Consider the following 15,274-nt stretch of genomic DNA (forward strand, 5'->3'; position numbering starts at 1 on the left):
TTATAGCGGGCGGTAGTTTTCGCCACCTAGCCTGAAAACGATAAGTATGATTCCCCCCCCCCCCCCCCCCCCCCCCCCCCCCAAATTTTGTTATAAAGAGATATCATCTTGCTAGACAAAAACAAATGTTTGGTGGAGCATTGACTTAAAAAATGTTTTGTCTGGCAAGAAGATTTGTTTTGGAAGGAAATTGGCAGGGGGAGAGAAAATCATGCTTTTGGTTTCTAAGTTAAGTTGCGCCAGCTACCGCCCATTAGAAAAGGTAAAGCTGTTAGCAGGCCATTAGCACACATCCATCCGTCCAAAACAAAAATGGTGAACTTTTTCTTTTTTTTTTTTCATTCGCTGGTTTGTAATGTTACGCGCTTCTTTGTTCCACGCGTGAAGGAAGCTATAGGAATTGTTCCTGACTGACGCTCTGCAGGTTCTGGTACTCCTGCTTGTCCGGGTTGAAAAGTTTCTGTCAAGTTCGTCTGCTTCTTGCACAGGGGTTGCGATGACGTCAGAACACCGAGTTCTTATTGATTGATTGAAAAGAAATAGTGGGTAGACCTCAATGCATTTAGCATTGAGGTCTACGCACTATTCTTTCAATCAAGACCAATTAGAGCTTGGCGTCATTTTGACGTCACCGCAACTCCTGCATAAAAAGCAGACGAATTGCTCTCCGCATCCATCCATCCAGTTTTTTTCATCCGGCAAGTCAGAGACCCAACGAGGTTGGGCGAGACCTTTTTGCACCCGTGGTGTACTAAAGTGTTGTGCATTGTGCGCGGGGACGAGGACATCGGCAAATGCCTCTCCACAAGTTCAGGACTTTGAGGCTTCTACGCCGAGCCCCATTGGTGTTATGTCTGCCATAGTATCCTGTCTCGCTCGGTACGTAATGTAAGGGCAGCACACAGCGATTATTTTTTTTGTCGTAATCTGATACCGCCGCGGCCGCAACTACAAATATCGCAGTGCCCCACGGCGCCCCTGTGCGCTGACTCTGTGTGCTGTTGGCATCCAGCGACACTGTGCGATTGCAAAGCATATTGGTCGGTTCTCACTGTCGTCTTCTCCGTGTTCTTTTTATTTTTTATTTGGGCGTGCTGTTACGTGATCAATCCGTCGGCGGATCGGTCCACGTGGTGAATCGGTCAGCGCTGGGCCAACGACTATTCAGACGTTTGAGCCAGAAAAGCAAACGCACTTACATGTGTTCCTACGGATGCTTGGCGGGACTGGCGCTTCTGAACTTTGTGAAAAACGGCAACGTATCAACAAGGTTCCACGTGTGGTGGCTAGCAATAGGAGCAATATGATACCAGACAGTAAACCACGGTGTCGCACGGCTACCACCGGGGTCCCTCGAAACTAACCGGAGTTGTAATATTTATTTTCTCTTCTTGCAGGGTGCAGCAACCGTGTTCGACATGATAGAGTACTACGAGTCTGCCAGGAGACTCAACATCTCGCACAACAGGAACATAGACTCGAGAGGATGGCAGGCTTGCTCAAGAATGCTCAAAAAGGTGGGATAACTTGTGTATGGCACTCTCGGAAGCTGTACGTTCTGGACCTTTTTGTCATATATACGTGTTGGCAAACACCGGTTTGGTTTAAAGTCGCTAGGTTTTCCTCACTTTGCAAGTTGTATGCAGTGCTTTCAAACCGTTTTCATGAGAGGGTAAGTTTTTGCAAGATATTCAGTTGGGACGATTGCTTGTCCAAGTACAAATCACCTCACAAGGACAGTGCCCTTGAAAGAACTGCACAGAATATTTAGACCATAATTTAGAACATGGTGCTTTCAAACTCGTGCACTATGTGACTGAATCCTGTTGTCCCCAACATCTTGCTAAAATGGAATTTCTTGGAATTTGAGAACTGTGGGTGATCACACCATTTCCTAATGCCTATTTTTCTACCTGCAGTAAATATTTTGTTAAGCATTCCACACTGCATTCACTACTCAAGAGTCTATTTTTGGTCAATGCAAGCTGGGTTTGCTGACTGTCAGCAAGACGAATTTACAAGCCCCGAGACAAAAAGGAAAAAAAGTTTGTTTGTTTAGTATGATATTAATTATCCAGGAAAGATATTCCTAGCGATTGCCAAAGCGGAACTTCGTTCCTTACTTTGGAATGCTGAACATCACAACCTCTAAAGGGCAATTGACAGCATGTTTGTGCTTGGTTTTAAAATTATTTCTTTATTTTGAGCGCAGTATTACAGCACAGTGCCTGGAATGCCTCCGACGTATGTACCGCATAGTATTTACATTGTACGGCACGTTGCCACTTGGCAAGCTCACAAGTGTGCATCACCTCTAATCGTTGCAACACATGCTGGTTGTCACTCTTGAAACAGTCGGCATGCTCGGCAGCATAGGTAGGGATGGCAGACATCTCTTCAGGGTTCGGATTCTGTGGTGCCTGTGCCCCTTTGTCTGCTGCGGCACCACTTCCACGTCTCATAAAAACATGCTTAGAGTGCAAGCGAGTTGGTGGATATATACCATGTTGCCAGGGCCGTAACCAGGGGGGGGGATAGGGGGTTCTGACCCCCCCCGAAATTTTTTTCTGGGTACGGCCCTGGTCGGTGCGCTGGCAGCCAGCCGATTTTAATCTCCACCTCTGCGCGCGCGCAGTGGCGCCAGTCGGCTACCGGGTACCAAACCGGGACCGGTTCTCCGGTTTGCTGTAACTCTCCATTATATGCCACCGATGCACATGATTCATAGGCGAAAATAAGACAATAGAAACTTTCAAAATGGCCGCCGTTGTCCCCGAAAACCCCCCCCGAAATTTTTTTCTGGGTACGGCCCTGCATGTTGCAACTTAACCCGAGACTGGGGTATAGAATAGAAACTTAAGCATAGAAGAGAGAGAAAACGGGGACGAAGAAAGATGTGTCACGCGCAGCTAAAATATTTCAGTCCCACCTCCTTCTATACTCGCAGCCACAAGGTCACCAACCGCACAACGTGCCTTCGCTAGGACACAATACACCAGGACATGCAAAGGAACAACTAGAACAGGATAATGGGATGCCCCTAGGAGGGCATCCCATTATTTTGTTGTAGTTGTTCCTTTGTGTGTCCGAGTGTATTGTGTCCAAAAGAGGCAAGTTGTGTGGCTGGTGTCCTTGTGGCTGTGAGTATATAAGGAGGTGGGACTGAATAAATCCTTTAGCTGTGTTTAAGACATTTTCTCTTCTTCCCTGGTTTCCGTCCTTTCTACGTTTAAGTTTTTCTATCATACCCCAGTCTCGGGTTGAGTTGCAACATGGGTAACATCCACGACCAACCCACAGGTCGGCTATGGTCCAAGTCGTCCTCTCATTGGCATCTGTGGCGTAACTCATGGCCTCGAGACAAGCTGCAGGCATTACAATTGTGCAGTGCCTAGGACCTGCCTGCAACTAGTCTGCCTAGCGTCGTGTATCACCCATGCGTCGAAAGCGGTCTTGTAAGTGGCAACTAATGACGTCACAAAAGCAGGAGTGTCATGCTGTCGGATGTCGCGATCCTGGCGGTTGGCCGCAGAACTTCCGACAAATCAGAAGAAATAATTTTAGTGTCGCTGTCGTCGCAGTGTCCCAACTTGTGGCCGCGGACGTTTGCGTGGACTGTGCAGCTGGAGAGCGAGCTACAGCAGAACAGGGATTTTATTGTGTCTACCTCCTCTGTTGCACCACTGCTAGGCTCGAGGCGGGCACCAGCATGACACTTCTAGGACGTCGTTGGGCAGAAATCGAGGGACCACAAACTAGGACTGGGTAAACATACCGGTCAGGGACAGACTTTGTCGTCAATTGACGTGTTTCAAACTGCAGTGTTTTTAGGTGTTGGATGTCGTTTTGTCATCTCTCATCGTCACGCCCTCTGTGTCAACTGGAGGCTTCGGCAATGCGAAACTTGGGCACTTGTCATTGCAGACTTCCTGCCTGCAGCACCTCGACGCGAGGAACACGGCGCTGAGTGAGCAGACGCTGCTCATCCTGGGGAGGGCACTCCGGCTAGGATCTCACCTGCACTCGCTGCACTTGGAAAACTGCTCCCTCACGGGGCGCTCCTTAGTCATTCTCGGTGAGCTCGTCTTACCCTCGGGGAGCCCACACCCGCGTGCGTGCGAGGTTCATCTCAATGGTCACAAGTCTGGCGGAGGGTACCAGCTGACGTTTTTGCTGCGAAATTTATTTATTTGTGTTGAATACTAGAATGCAGTTCAGTCGTTGGCCCTAGCGGGGGTGGAGTTTTATTCCTATCCCTCCAAACAGTGAGTTCGCAGGGCACTCTCCTCTCCCGATTTTGTCCTGCCCGCTGCTACATCCACACCTTTTACGTAACAAGGCCATAGTGTTGAATTTTCTACGCCATCCACTGAGGGCCAGTGCAGGTCACAGATTGAATCAGAATGCTGTGTCAACATTCAGATAGGACTTGTGTTTGATCGATCAGGATGCTTGCGCAGCACTGGTGCCCAATTTGTGTCCCTGGCTGGTCTCCAGTAGGTGACGCAGAGAATTTAGTGCGACAGCATCTTTATTTAACACACTTGTTCCAAAACGTGAGTTCAAAGGAACCCAGGCTGTGCCCAGCATGGGGAGTTTTTGAAGCCCCAAAATTCCTAGGCTGTCCCTCTCCCATAGTAATGCATTTTTCCAGTTTAAGGGCGGACGACCAAGTTCGAGATTCTGCAAGGCTTCCCTCCTCTCCATGTCTTCGAGCAAGGGAAGCGAAGAATGGAAAGGAGGGACTAGCTAAGAAAGGCAGCCATGGCTCCGGGTGTGCCGTTCGGATGGTGGGGTGGTTCAAGGTCGAGCAAGTGAGCGTCTATTGTGTGAGGATGTGAATGAAGATAAACCTGCAAAAAAAACGTTCAGCCTTTCCACTTCCGTGAAGAATAAAGACCAGCCGAGCTGTACTCGATACGCTGCCGCAACGCGCACGCGCCTGTTTCCCGTTTCTTCTTGTCCGACACGCCGCCGATCGTGGATGCGTCTCCGGCAAACCAGAGTTGGTCGCACACGGCCCACGTGACGACAAACAAGTTCTTCACAAACTCCCTCGGGAACCTCGCCGTCGCACCCGGGAACTGTTCAGCCGGCGTGGAGTGCTGTCGTCGCCGGGCCTCTCGCTTGCGCTTTGCCTCCATGGCACGATCGTCTTCCGTGGCGTTGGCCTGCCGGCGCCCTTTACATCGCTAGTACGATTCTTGGCGGCGGCTTTCCAGGCGAGCGATGCGCTCTTCTTTGGCAACTGAATCTGAAGTGCTGGATGCAGTGGAAGTCGAAACGACTGCGGCTTTGAGGCAGTTGCAGACCCATTCGCGCTGCTGCGTACGTCGCGGCTCCTTCCGCATCTGCAGTCTCTTTTCCCTGAAAGGGCGCGCAGCCGACCCATCCTGAGTCCAAACCAAAACTGATAAGAGCGTAGGAAACGGCGCACAAAGCAGACGAAGACGGAGAAACACGTGACGAGCGCTGCACTCGTCACGTGTGCTTCTTCTTCGTCATCGTCTGTTTTTCACACTGTTTCCTACGATGAATTTTCATCGTGCTCAACTACCCATACTTCCATGATAGCTGGAAAGGTTGCCGCCATCTTTGAGTGACTGCGGTAACCAGACTGGTTGTGTGCTTGCTGCCGTCGCTTATAGATGGCGGTAGCTGTCCAGGCAAATTTGTGTCGACATACCGAACACAATCCTGGCTCTGCTGTAAAAGGGTTCCCCCTTAATGAACACGTCACAGTCTGTGCACCAAAGCATTAGCGAAGAAACCTTTCAGGACCAGGAAATGAGAACCGAGTTTGTTTCGTGCACTGCGCGGTACGTCTTTGCCAGGTGCTTCTTTGATTACCGCGTTCTTTAATGAATGTGAATTGATGTTTTTTCGAAATACCTGCTGCCCCTTGTCGAAAGCCTGGATTGGAACGCATTGGTATGGAAATGTGAGGGACACAAGGAAGGAAGAGAAGCTTTTTTGTATGAACTTTGGGGCTAAAGATAAGCTGCAGGTAAGTTACAACGTGTACAAGTTATATGGATGGGAAACTCAATCACTCAGAGGTCACTGCATCTAGGAAGCGGGATCTAGGGATGTACCCACCCTTCTTGGGAGGCCGTGGCCTATTTCGCCTGCACACGCAATCACGTGTTTTCATACTCGCCACTTTCGAACCAGCGTCTGCGTGGGGCTGCACATGCGCAGATAATGTCTTCCGAAATCATAAATATCTCAACGCAAAAAAAAAAAAATAATAATAATAAAAACGAAATGAAACGTTTAAAAATCAAGAGCCACTTTCAGTCGTATTTAGCAAAGTTGCCCCAAAAAGACTTCCAAGGGGAACATATAAAAAAATACCAGTGCACACGCTGACCAGCAAGCTGCACTGACGTCAACGGCATTGTAACTCACGGGCTCAAGGCCGCTTGTTAATCATGTTGGGGTTACTCTTTCGTAACCTAACCTCCTTTTTTCTCTAGTTGGACTCTAAGGTTTAGCCCCCGTGGGCTTAATGGACCAGATGTAGGGGACGAGGGGGTAGAGTGGGGGAAGGGGCGAGGATGAAACGGGCAACAGTGGGAAGGGTAGAAGGTGGGAGAGGAGGAAGCGAGGGAAAAGTGGAAAACGTTAACTGGTCATTGGACTTAACCACTAGTTCAGAAGATCTGAGCCGTTTTTCGATGCATGACTACATGTAAGGCACGCCCTGGTAGTGTACACATTGTTGTTTACGAGGTCTGTGGGCTTCTGCGCCACTTTCTTTCATCATTGCCGTGACTGGGAGGAGTTCTGCGCTGGTGAAACGGGAAAGAGAGGTATTGAGGTTCAGTATATACAGAAAACCAACCCACACAGGTACTACCATTATTTAAAATCAAACCACACGGTGAGCCACAAGACGTCACTAGTGTTGACACTGTTCTCCAGGGCAATGACAATCTGTAGTCTGAAACTGAAAGAAGAAGCAGGTCATCATTGCTAATCTCTAAAAAAAAATGGCTACACAAAAACTTGTGTTGAGTGTGTCGGCCGTTGCCAAGGTCGCACCCGCCAAGACCAGAGGTCATCAGGAGCAATGCAGCCCCGGCCCATCGTGCGCATCAGTGTCCCTTGTGTGAGAGGGACGAGCGAAGCACTAGCTGGCATACGTATTGCGAGAAGAAGGCATTCAAGTGGCCCTCAAGCCAGTGTCCAGACTGGGACGGTTAATGCCAAGATCCGACGACCGACTACCAAGAGAATGAGCACAGGGCATGGTATACAAGATCCTATGCAAAGGGTGCCTTGCCGCCTACATCGGCGATACAAAGAACTGTCACGAAAGAATGTGCCAGCACGAGAACAGTTTGCGTAACTTTGACCATGAACGCAGCGCAGTTGCCGAACACTGTGAAGCGCGTGACCATCTGATTAACTTCGCTCACGCGCACATGATTGAGACGGAGGCAAATTTCCGAAAAAGGCTACCCTAGGAATCTTGTCACATCTAACAGATACCAGGAAACATCAACAGATCTCTAGGTGCCCTACCGTTTTTGTATACGCAAGGTCTACGTTATGTTACAAGAACAGCGACCAAGACACCGCCTACTTAAAGAGGAAATAATGTTTTCTCGTTTACAAACACAAAGAGGTTGAAGCTGCGACTGCCCCATACGACCTAGAGCCACCCCTGAAAAAGGAGCCAAGTAGGCTTGGAAACGTCGGGACTTCTTATTATGGTTTTGTGATTGGAGAATTCTCTTTTAATTGAATCTAGGAAACGTGTGCGACATTCACTGTTTGAGAAACGGGATTATTTTCCTTGTCGAAAACTCTGGGTTGTATGCCAGTCACTGAGCTTGTTAACGCAATGCGGCTTGAAGCACATGGAGCGAAAGCTGGCGCTGCAGAACCCAGGGTCCTTGGGATAAGTTCCCACCCCTGCCTGTTTCAATCAGGATGGGCATCATACTGGTGTGCAGTCGTGTGTCACTACTGCGTGGTGCACGTTGAAGACCCCAGGCCAGCAGTGGTACTGCACTGGCTAAATTTTTCGTCTTCAGCAGAGATGCTAGACACCAACTGGAGCTGACTAACTTCCTGCTGTGTAAACAAACACACAACACAATTATTTAATGTCGGTGAAGGTGAGCTTGAACTTGCGAAAACAAACGGAGAAAGGACTGAGCAGGACAAAATAGCTGACCCTTCACCAATATGTACCAACTATAGTTGGCGACAAGTTAAGGCTTTAAGGGGAAGCTCCTCCCACCTCTTTCCACTTTAGCGGAGCCATGCAACGCTGGGGAAGAGGTTGCCTTCTCTTCAGCATTCGCTCTGGTCAAGTGGAAATAGGCGGGAGCAGCTTGCCCTGAACTCTTAACCTCTCACTGACTGTAGTTCAACCAAAGCATGTAATATTTTATGTCGGTCTTCAGTTAAACTTGTGCGAAGATACACCCCTGTCTCATGGTGTCTTGGTGTTTTGTAGTGGCTGCCCTGAAGCTGAACCCTGCCCTGAAGGAGCTGTACCTGGGGGAGAACGGGATGGGCTGTGCAGACGGGCTTCAGCTTGCCAACCTACTCAGGGCAAACTCTCGTCTTGAATACCTCGACCTCCGGGGGAACAATCTCCAGGTGGGCACAGGGTGGGCGCATGTATGCCACGTACTGTTAAAACATGCATGTTCTGCCTACAGTGAGAACATGTATAGTCTGTCATACATACAGTGTTGCACATTCTATTTACAAAGGAAGCAAGTATACTGTACACACAATGAAAGCGTGCATATTCTGCCTACAGTGAAAACGTGCGTACTCTACATACAATGTTGCATATTCAGTCTACAGGGGAAACGTGCATATTCTGCCTACAGTGAAAACATGCATACTCTATGTACAGTGCTAATCACACTTGTCTATAACGTCCGAGCGTGCGGCTTTCTCCGGGTAGCGCTAGACTGGTGGCATTCGCGGAAACTAAGCTAGTCACGTGGCGCAACATGGAACGGCCTGCTCGAGGGGTGTCCTGCCTACTTTATCAGGTGGCGGCGAACGCGGAAGGCTGCTCACACGCTTTTTACAAACGTCATTGCTCGAACAATAAACAAATTAAAGCATGAAGGCGTATCAACGATGTCGTCATCAAAAAACAAAAATATATCATAAATCACTGAACTTTTATCGCTCATCAAGCTAATAGAGTGGGCAGGACACCCCTCGAGTGGGCCATTCCATGTTGCGCCACGTGACTAGCTTAGTTTCCGCGAATGCCACCAGTCTAGCGCTCCCCGGAGAAAGCTGCACGCTTGCGCATTATAGACAAGTCTGATTAGCTCTGTACAGTGGTGCATATTCTATGTACAGAGGAAACAAGCCAAACTTAAACGGAACACGGGTACATTGTCTTATCTCATGGATGCACTACGGTACCAATTTGCAGCAGCCAAAGAACTGCTTCATGACGCGGTGGTGCTCATTGGAACTCGCCGAACAGGGGGGCCACTCGCTCGAGGCCTTCATCGCAGCTGGACTGGGCATGCTGCAACGATAGTTTTTGCGGGGCAATCTACGCTTCTCTCCACCCCCTCGCACTACGGTTCAAAGGTGGCTGCCAAAATTGCGGCGTCCACGGTTCGGCTGTCATATTGACCTTGAGCGGGTGGCCTCCCGTGCTTGGGCTGTTCCATAATGGTGCCTGGAGCGCATCTCCAACTGGCGCACTTACCGCTTCCCAGAGTGTTTCCTCGATTTCAAAGCTTGACAGTCCACGGAAGCTTTGGCTGCCAGGTGTTGGGACTCTGTGACTGCAATGGCACTTGTGTGTTTTCTCGTGCTTTTTGCCAGGAGTTTTGGCCGCAACCCCGAAAACTGCAATATCTGACAACATGCCATGCCGTCTTGTGTGATGTTATTTCTTGCCACGTAGGGACTACTTTCTATGTATAGGTGGAATATGACCCTAAACACGTCGATCAAAGACGCGTTCAAGGCACCCTGGTTTCTTTGAGTGCTACATCTTGGAGCAGTTCTTGGGTTGCGGCCAGGATAGCACTTCTAGGCGGTGAAATGTGGTTTGTGGGATCCGTATAAGCTTTGTGAGCACCACTGATCTCAATGACAATTGCTGGATCGCGCTTCCTGCTCTCGCGAGTGAAGCCACCGGACGGCCATCTTGCTCGTAGACGATTTGCAGTTTTCTTGCGTTACAGAGGCTGGTGGCAGTGGGCTAAAGACATGTTTTCTACTCATTCGTTGTCATTCTTCGAAGAAGATTTTCAAGACACTGTGTAAGGGCTGAGACTTACTGAAAACACGTGGAAATTTTCACGAAAGCGCAGGGCAGCAGAAAAAAGCCACAACTCGTCTAAAGCAAGTTTTGCCAGTCTCGTGGCATGATCAAAGCTTTCTTGGCACGCCGAAATGCTGCGTCTCTGCGCCTTTTGTACTACTAATTTGATTGCCATAAGCGTTCAGTAAACAAAACAAAAAAAAAACGCGCCGCTGGTGCTGCTTTTTTCTCTCACCTTCCCCCCCCCTTTTCTGTCACCACTTGATGCTGGGTCAAGCTCGTTTCTGTACCGCAAGTGCCACAAGTTACAAATACAATAGTCAGAGTACAAGTAAAATTCTGCCCAGAAATACATGCAGCTTCACGCACATTGCACTCGCAAAACACATCCACATTTCGCCAAAACGAATCTAGATTGATATCCAAGCGTGCGAAGGCACAGAGATGCAGTACTTCGGCATGCCAAGGAAGCTTTGATCAGTCCACGAGACCGGCGACACTTGCTCTCGACAAGTTGTGCATTTACATACGGCTTCACGCACATTGCACTTGCAAAATACATCCACACGGCATCGATTCTCGATCGATATCTAAGCGTGCGAAGGCACAGAGACGCAGCACTTCGGCGTGCCAAGGAAGCTTTGATCCCAGCACAAGATTAGCGAAACTTGCTTTCGACGAGTTGTGCCTTCTTCCTGCGACACTACGCTTTTGTAAAATTTTCCACATGTTTACAGTGGCAAGTCTCAACGGTTACACAGGGTTTGTAAAAACTTCTTCGGCGAATGACGATGAACGAGTAGAAAATGTGTCTACAGCACGCTGCCGCCAGCCTCTGTAACACGAGCAAAACTGCAAATCGTCTATGAGCAAGATGGTTGTCTGGGGGCTTCACTCGCGCTGCAGCGAACAAGTGGGGAAGCGCGATCCAGCAATTGTCATAGAGGTCAGTGGTGAGCACGGTACGGTGGATATTCTCCACCTGTCTCGTGTTCTACAGAGGCGACACACCGTGAGGCAAACAAGGAGAAAGCTGGGCTGTGTTCGGCCAATTGTGTCTGCCGAACCACCTTGTGTGAATGTCTCACATACCAGTAGCAGTGGATTGCATGGAAGCCATCTTTTGGTGTGGTATGCATAACTTCTTTCTAAAAGTCACGAAACCAAATTCCGAAAATGTCTCTTTGGCCCTGTATTTTATGCAAATATTGCAGCTAAATTTAACGGTGATGATGATGATGATGTTGTTGAAGGAAATGGTGGCGTTGTATCTCTCAAAAGGTTTGGTTTCTATGATTGCAACACTTGTGATTTAGTAGATTAAAATGGGGTTTATCATTTCCGTTGTTTCAACACTGAGGGTAGTATGTATTGAAAATGCAGATCCACTCAATGCATAAGTATACCAATTATGAAAAGTTTTATATGGGGTTGGGTCCGTGTTTGTCCTTTTTGTGGAATTTGCTTTGATATTTTTTAGAGCTCTTCTATGATAGCATGACAATAGTCTTGTGTGAATAGTAGATTTTGAGTTCAAAGGGAATTCAAAGCGAATAGTGGTTTTGGCCGAATATTTTCGATTCGAATATCAAATAGTTTTTCCATGCCTTTCACTACCATAGCATAACCATAGCGTAGCTTTGATCATGAACCAACTGGCCCAAATTGCCGTCTTGACATAGCATAATGCTTAGATGAAATCTCAGCTAAACTTGTGAAGGTTGTTCTACTTGATCATTTATAAGCCAAGTTTATCTATATTTATGAACTGTGACCTAAGAAGGTCTGATGTCTCGGGATGGCAAGTAAACGACGGATTTGACATAAAATGAATCCTATACAGATGGCCAACTGCACCCAATTGAGTGAATTTACAAATCTTGCTATATAAAATATTCTTTCTTTAATCTCGAGTGAAAAAAAGAATAAATCGCACATGCTGAATGCAGGTTGTAAGGGCATCTCTGCCTAATATAGTATACTCTTGCATAGCAGTCAGTTTTATTTTGAAACTTTTACTACAATGTCAATATACACATTCACAGATAATCCATTTATTTTAAAGTACAGCCGATTTGCGTGCACCATGCCGCTTTAAATGTACACGTTTCTTCCAAGCACGCTTTTTCAAGTGTTTAATCGCGGAAGGTTACCTTGTTGAGTGCGCTTCTTACTGAGTACCGATGTAATGCAGAGAAGCAACACCCGCAAAGCTCGCTTCTGCGGGTATTGCTTCTTTGCAGTGCACCGGTGCTTGGAAAGAAGCGCACTCATCGGAGCTAACCCGCCGCAATCAAGCCTTCGAAAAACGCGAATAATGCAGTTCTTCTCGAAGCGAATATCGAATAGTGTATTATTCGAAACTACTATTCGAAATTTCGAATATTCGCACAACCTTACATGACAGCGACTTTATATGGTTGAGCGGCCTGTCATGTGCGGCAAGTTTGCCAGACTTGGTACAGGATCAAAATAACTCCACTTAGTTCCAAAGGGACTGGAATTTTTAAACCTATTTTTGCAAATTGTACTCTGCAAGCCCTGCAGCTGCTTGGGCTCGAAAGCCATAGAAGAGCAGGCAGACTTTGAAATCGCTCGACTCTAATAAAATTATTGCCTAACCGCTACTTTTTGTGCTATGGGATGTATCGGCAGAGCACTTTTATTCAAATTTCCCCTTTGCAGAGCTCCTAAATGAGAGCATTCATTCTTCTGAACTTTGTTCCATTCAAACAAGAGTTAGAAATACCTTTTTTCTTCCGAGGCAGCTGTTTAGGGTTGTCTTATCATAATTTTTTCTTAAAATGTTTAATGTTCACTTGAGAGATGAAGCCTTAGTAAATAGAGTCAATATTTTCCAGGGAAGGTGGTATTAAAACTTTTCTTCCCCAGGAAACAAAGCCAGACGAATAGGGCACCATGTTCTCAAGTAATGTGACTTTGCAAAATTTTCGGGGACAAGACGTGGAGAGTCGGTGATAGATACACCGTCTTCATTTTCTTTACTATCACTGCCACATTCTTTTTTCTCTCTCATTCCAATGGATGTATGGAACACCTTGAGGAAGCCCAGATTTCAATAGGAATGATAGAAATTTTGGGTGTCTGTGAACGTCAGTTGCTTCTTGAGAAAACGCAACTTGTGCCGACCTGGGCCGCTTTTCAGGACGTCGGCCTGTCCCACCTGTCCGACGGAATGGCCCAGCAGCCGGACCAGGCCGACGTCGGGCTTCGAACCCTGGTCCTCTGGAGCAACCACATTTCGCCCGCCGGCATGAGGCACATGTCTCGAGCCCTGGTGAGCACCCCACCTCCCGTGTTGAGTCACGTGAGTGCGCGCCGAGTCGCACAAGCCAGTGATGGGTCACGCGACGCAGAGTCGCGTGATCCTGTGCCGAGTTACTAGACGTTGCAGTTTCTAGAATAAATTGCGGTACTTAGGTCAACAAAACTGCGTGGATAAAAATTATTATTAGTGTCGATTGTAAGGAACACTGAAAAGTCTGGTATGTCACAGTACCAACCATCAGTGAAAGTTGCGAGTATGATCTCTGACGCCGGACAGCGGGATCTTTGTACCTTCGATGACGCCTCGGTGTCTCATGAGCTTAGAGCGTGCACGTTGTGGGATTTTGCTAGCTACCAACTAACACAGGTACCGATAGAGTAACCAAAGGATTGTCTCAACAGCGGCGATATCTCAAAGGAGACGTCAAACCTAGTAGCGCGCGGTCCCCACATCTCCGCGGCAATGTAGACGAACGTTTAGGGCTACATTACCGCGGGTCGGTTCGATTAATTACCTCCGTCGGTGCCAGTGATCGTCTACCTTGTCTCACTCTCACGAATATAGCGGAGGAGAAGACACACGTACCAGAGTAAGGACAGAGTCCAAGAGCATTTATTCGAACACTCTTAAAATGAACTACTATGTCCCCATCCAAAATGCCCCCCGCGCCGGCAAGGTAAGAGAAGGTCCTTACCTGGCCAGACGCGGGGTTCCGGAGAGCCAAGACCGGGGAAGCGTCGGAGAAGTCGCCGACGCACGTCCTATCTCTTTCGCGGTCACCCGGACGAGTCCCTTTCCCGAAAGCGGGAAAACAAGAGGCGAAGCCTCCTCGCCTGTCAGCAGTGATCCGCATCCGAGCGGGGGAACGGAAATCGGTCCCCCCGAGAGAGAGTGAGAGGAGGGCCCCCCAAGCCAGGCGGCCCTCCGCCTCACGAACAGGTCGGAGCTCACGGCGAAGGAGGCCGAGCGTTCCGAACCGCGGTCGTTATCGCAGCCATCGGGGAAGGGAGACCAGAGGAATCCCCACATCCCCCCCTCCTTAAAACGGTAGGTGGGTCTCAAGAAAGAATAAAGGAGGCCCACCTGCTCTCATGAAATAATATATCTCTCTGCGCACCCCCAACAAATACACGCGACACCCAGCGCGTGTCTTCACAGTGTCCGCCGTCAACAGCTGGCCCGCAGGACCGAAGACCCGGAAAGTTCAAGTTCTAAGCGCTTGACAGTCGCCGCCACAGCAGGGCAGAGCACCACAGGCACCGTGCTGACGCCGCTGGACCCAGGTGTCGCGGTACGAGCTGGCCTGCAGTGGGGGGCAGTCAGGCGGTCGTGAAGGCGGCAGCACCAAAGAAAGACCAACGACCGCCGCCCACCGGCGGAGACCAGCTGGGGAAGTCCCAGACACGCTGCCCAGGGGGTTCGGCGCCATCTCGGCCGCAGTGGGCTGGTGAAGGGGGGGTGGACGACCTCGGAGCAGACCTGCGAAGTCGTTTTGCGCCAGCAGCCAACACGCCCAGAGCCGGCCGTAGACCTCCCCAAAGGGAAGAAAGGGCGCCGCAACCTCCAAACGAGGGGAGGCACGCAACCGACGCTCGACTGCCTCGGGCCGCAAAGGCGGCAGACATGGGCAGGAGCAAACGACAAACAAAAACCACAAAGAAGGTGGCCAGTTTGTCAACGGTGACAGGAACATGCCAGAGTGACACGATTCG

At 49.0% G+C, this 15,274-nt stretch overlaps 1 protein-coding gene across 3 annotated transcripts in view; it reads left to right on the forward strand.

Moving 5' to 3' along the window:
• Positions 1-15,274, forward strand: part of LOC8024189 (protein phosphatase 1 regulatory subunit 37) — a 128,589-nt gene that overhangs the window by 94,196 nt on the left and 19,119 nt on the right. For all 3 annotated transcript variants that reach the window (XM_042288382.1, XM_042288381.1, XM_042288384.1), the window contains 4 exons: positions 1,398-1,517; positions 3,925-4,075; positions 8,474-8,619; positions 13,440-13,571. In XM_042288382.1, the coding sequence (XP_042144316.1) occupies positions 1,398-1,517; positions 3,925-4,075; positions 8,474-8,619; positions 13,440-13,571 (549 nt within the window). The remainder of the gene's footprint in view (positions 1-1,397; positions 1,518-3,924; positions 4,076-8,473; positions 8,620-13,439; positions 13,572-15,274) is intronic.

This window comes from Ixodes scapularis, unplaced genomic scaffold, assembly GCF_016920785.2.
Source record: "Ixodes scapularis isolate PalLabHiFi unplaced genomic scaffold, ASM1692078v2 PGA_scaffold10__122_contigs__length_95168666, whole genome shotgun sequence".
NCBI classification, from domain to species: Eukaryota; Metazoa; Arthropoda; class Arachnida; order Ixodida; family Ixodidae; genus Ixodes; species Ixodes scapularis.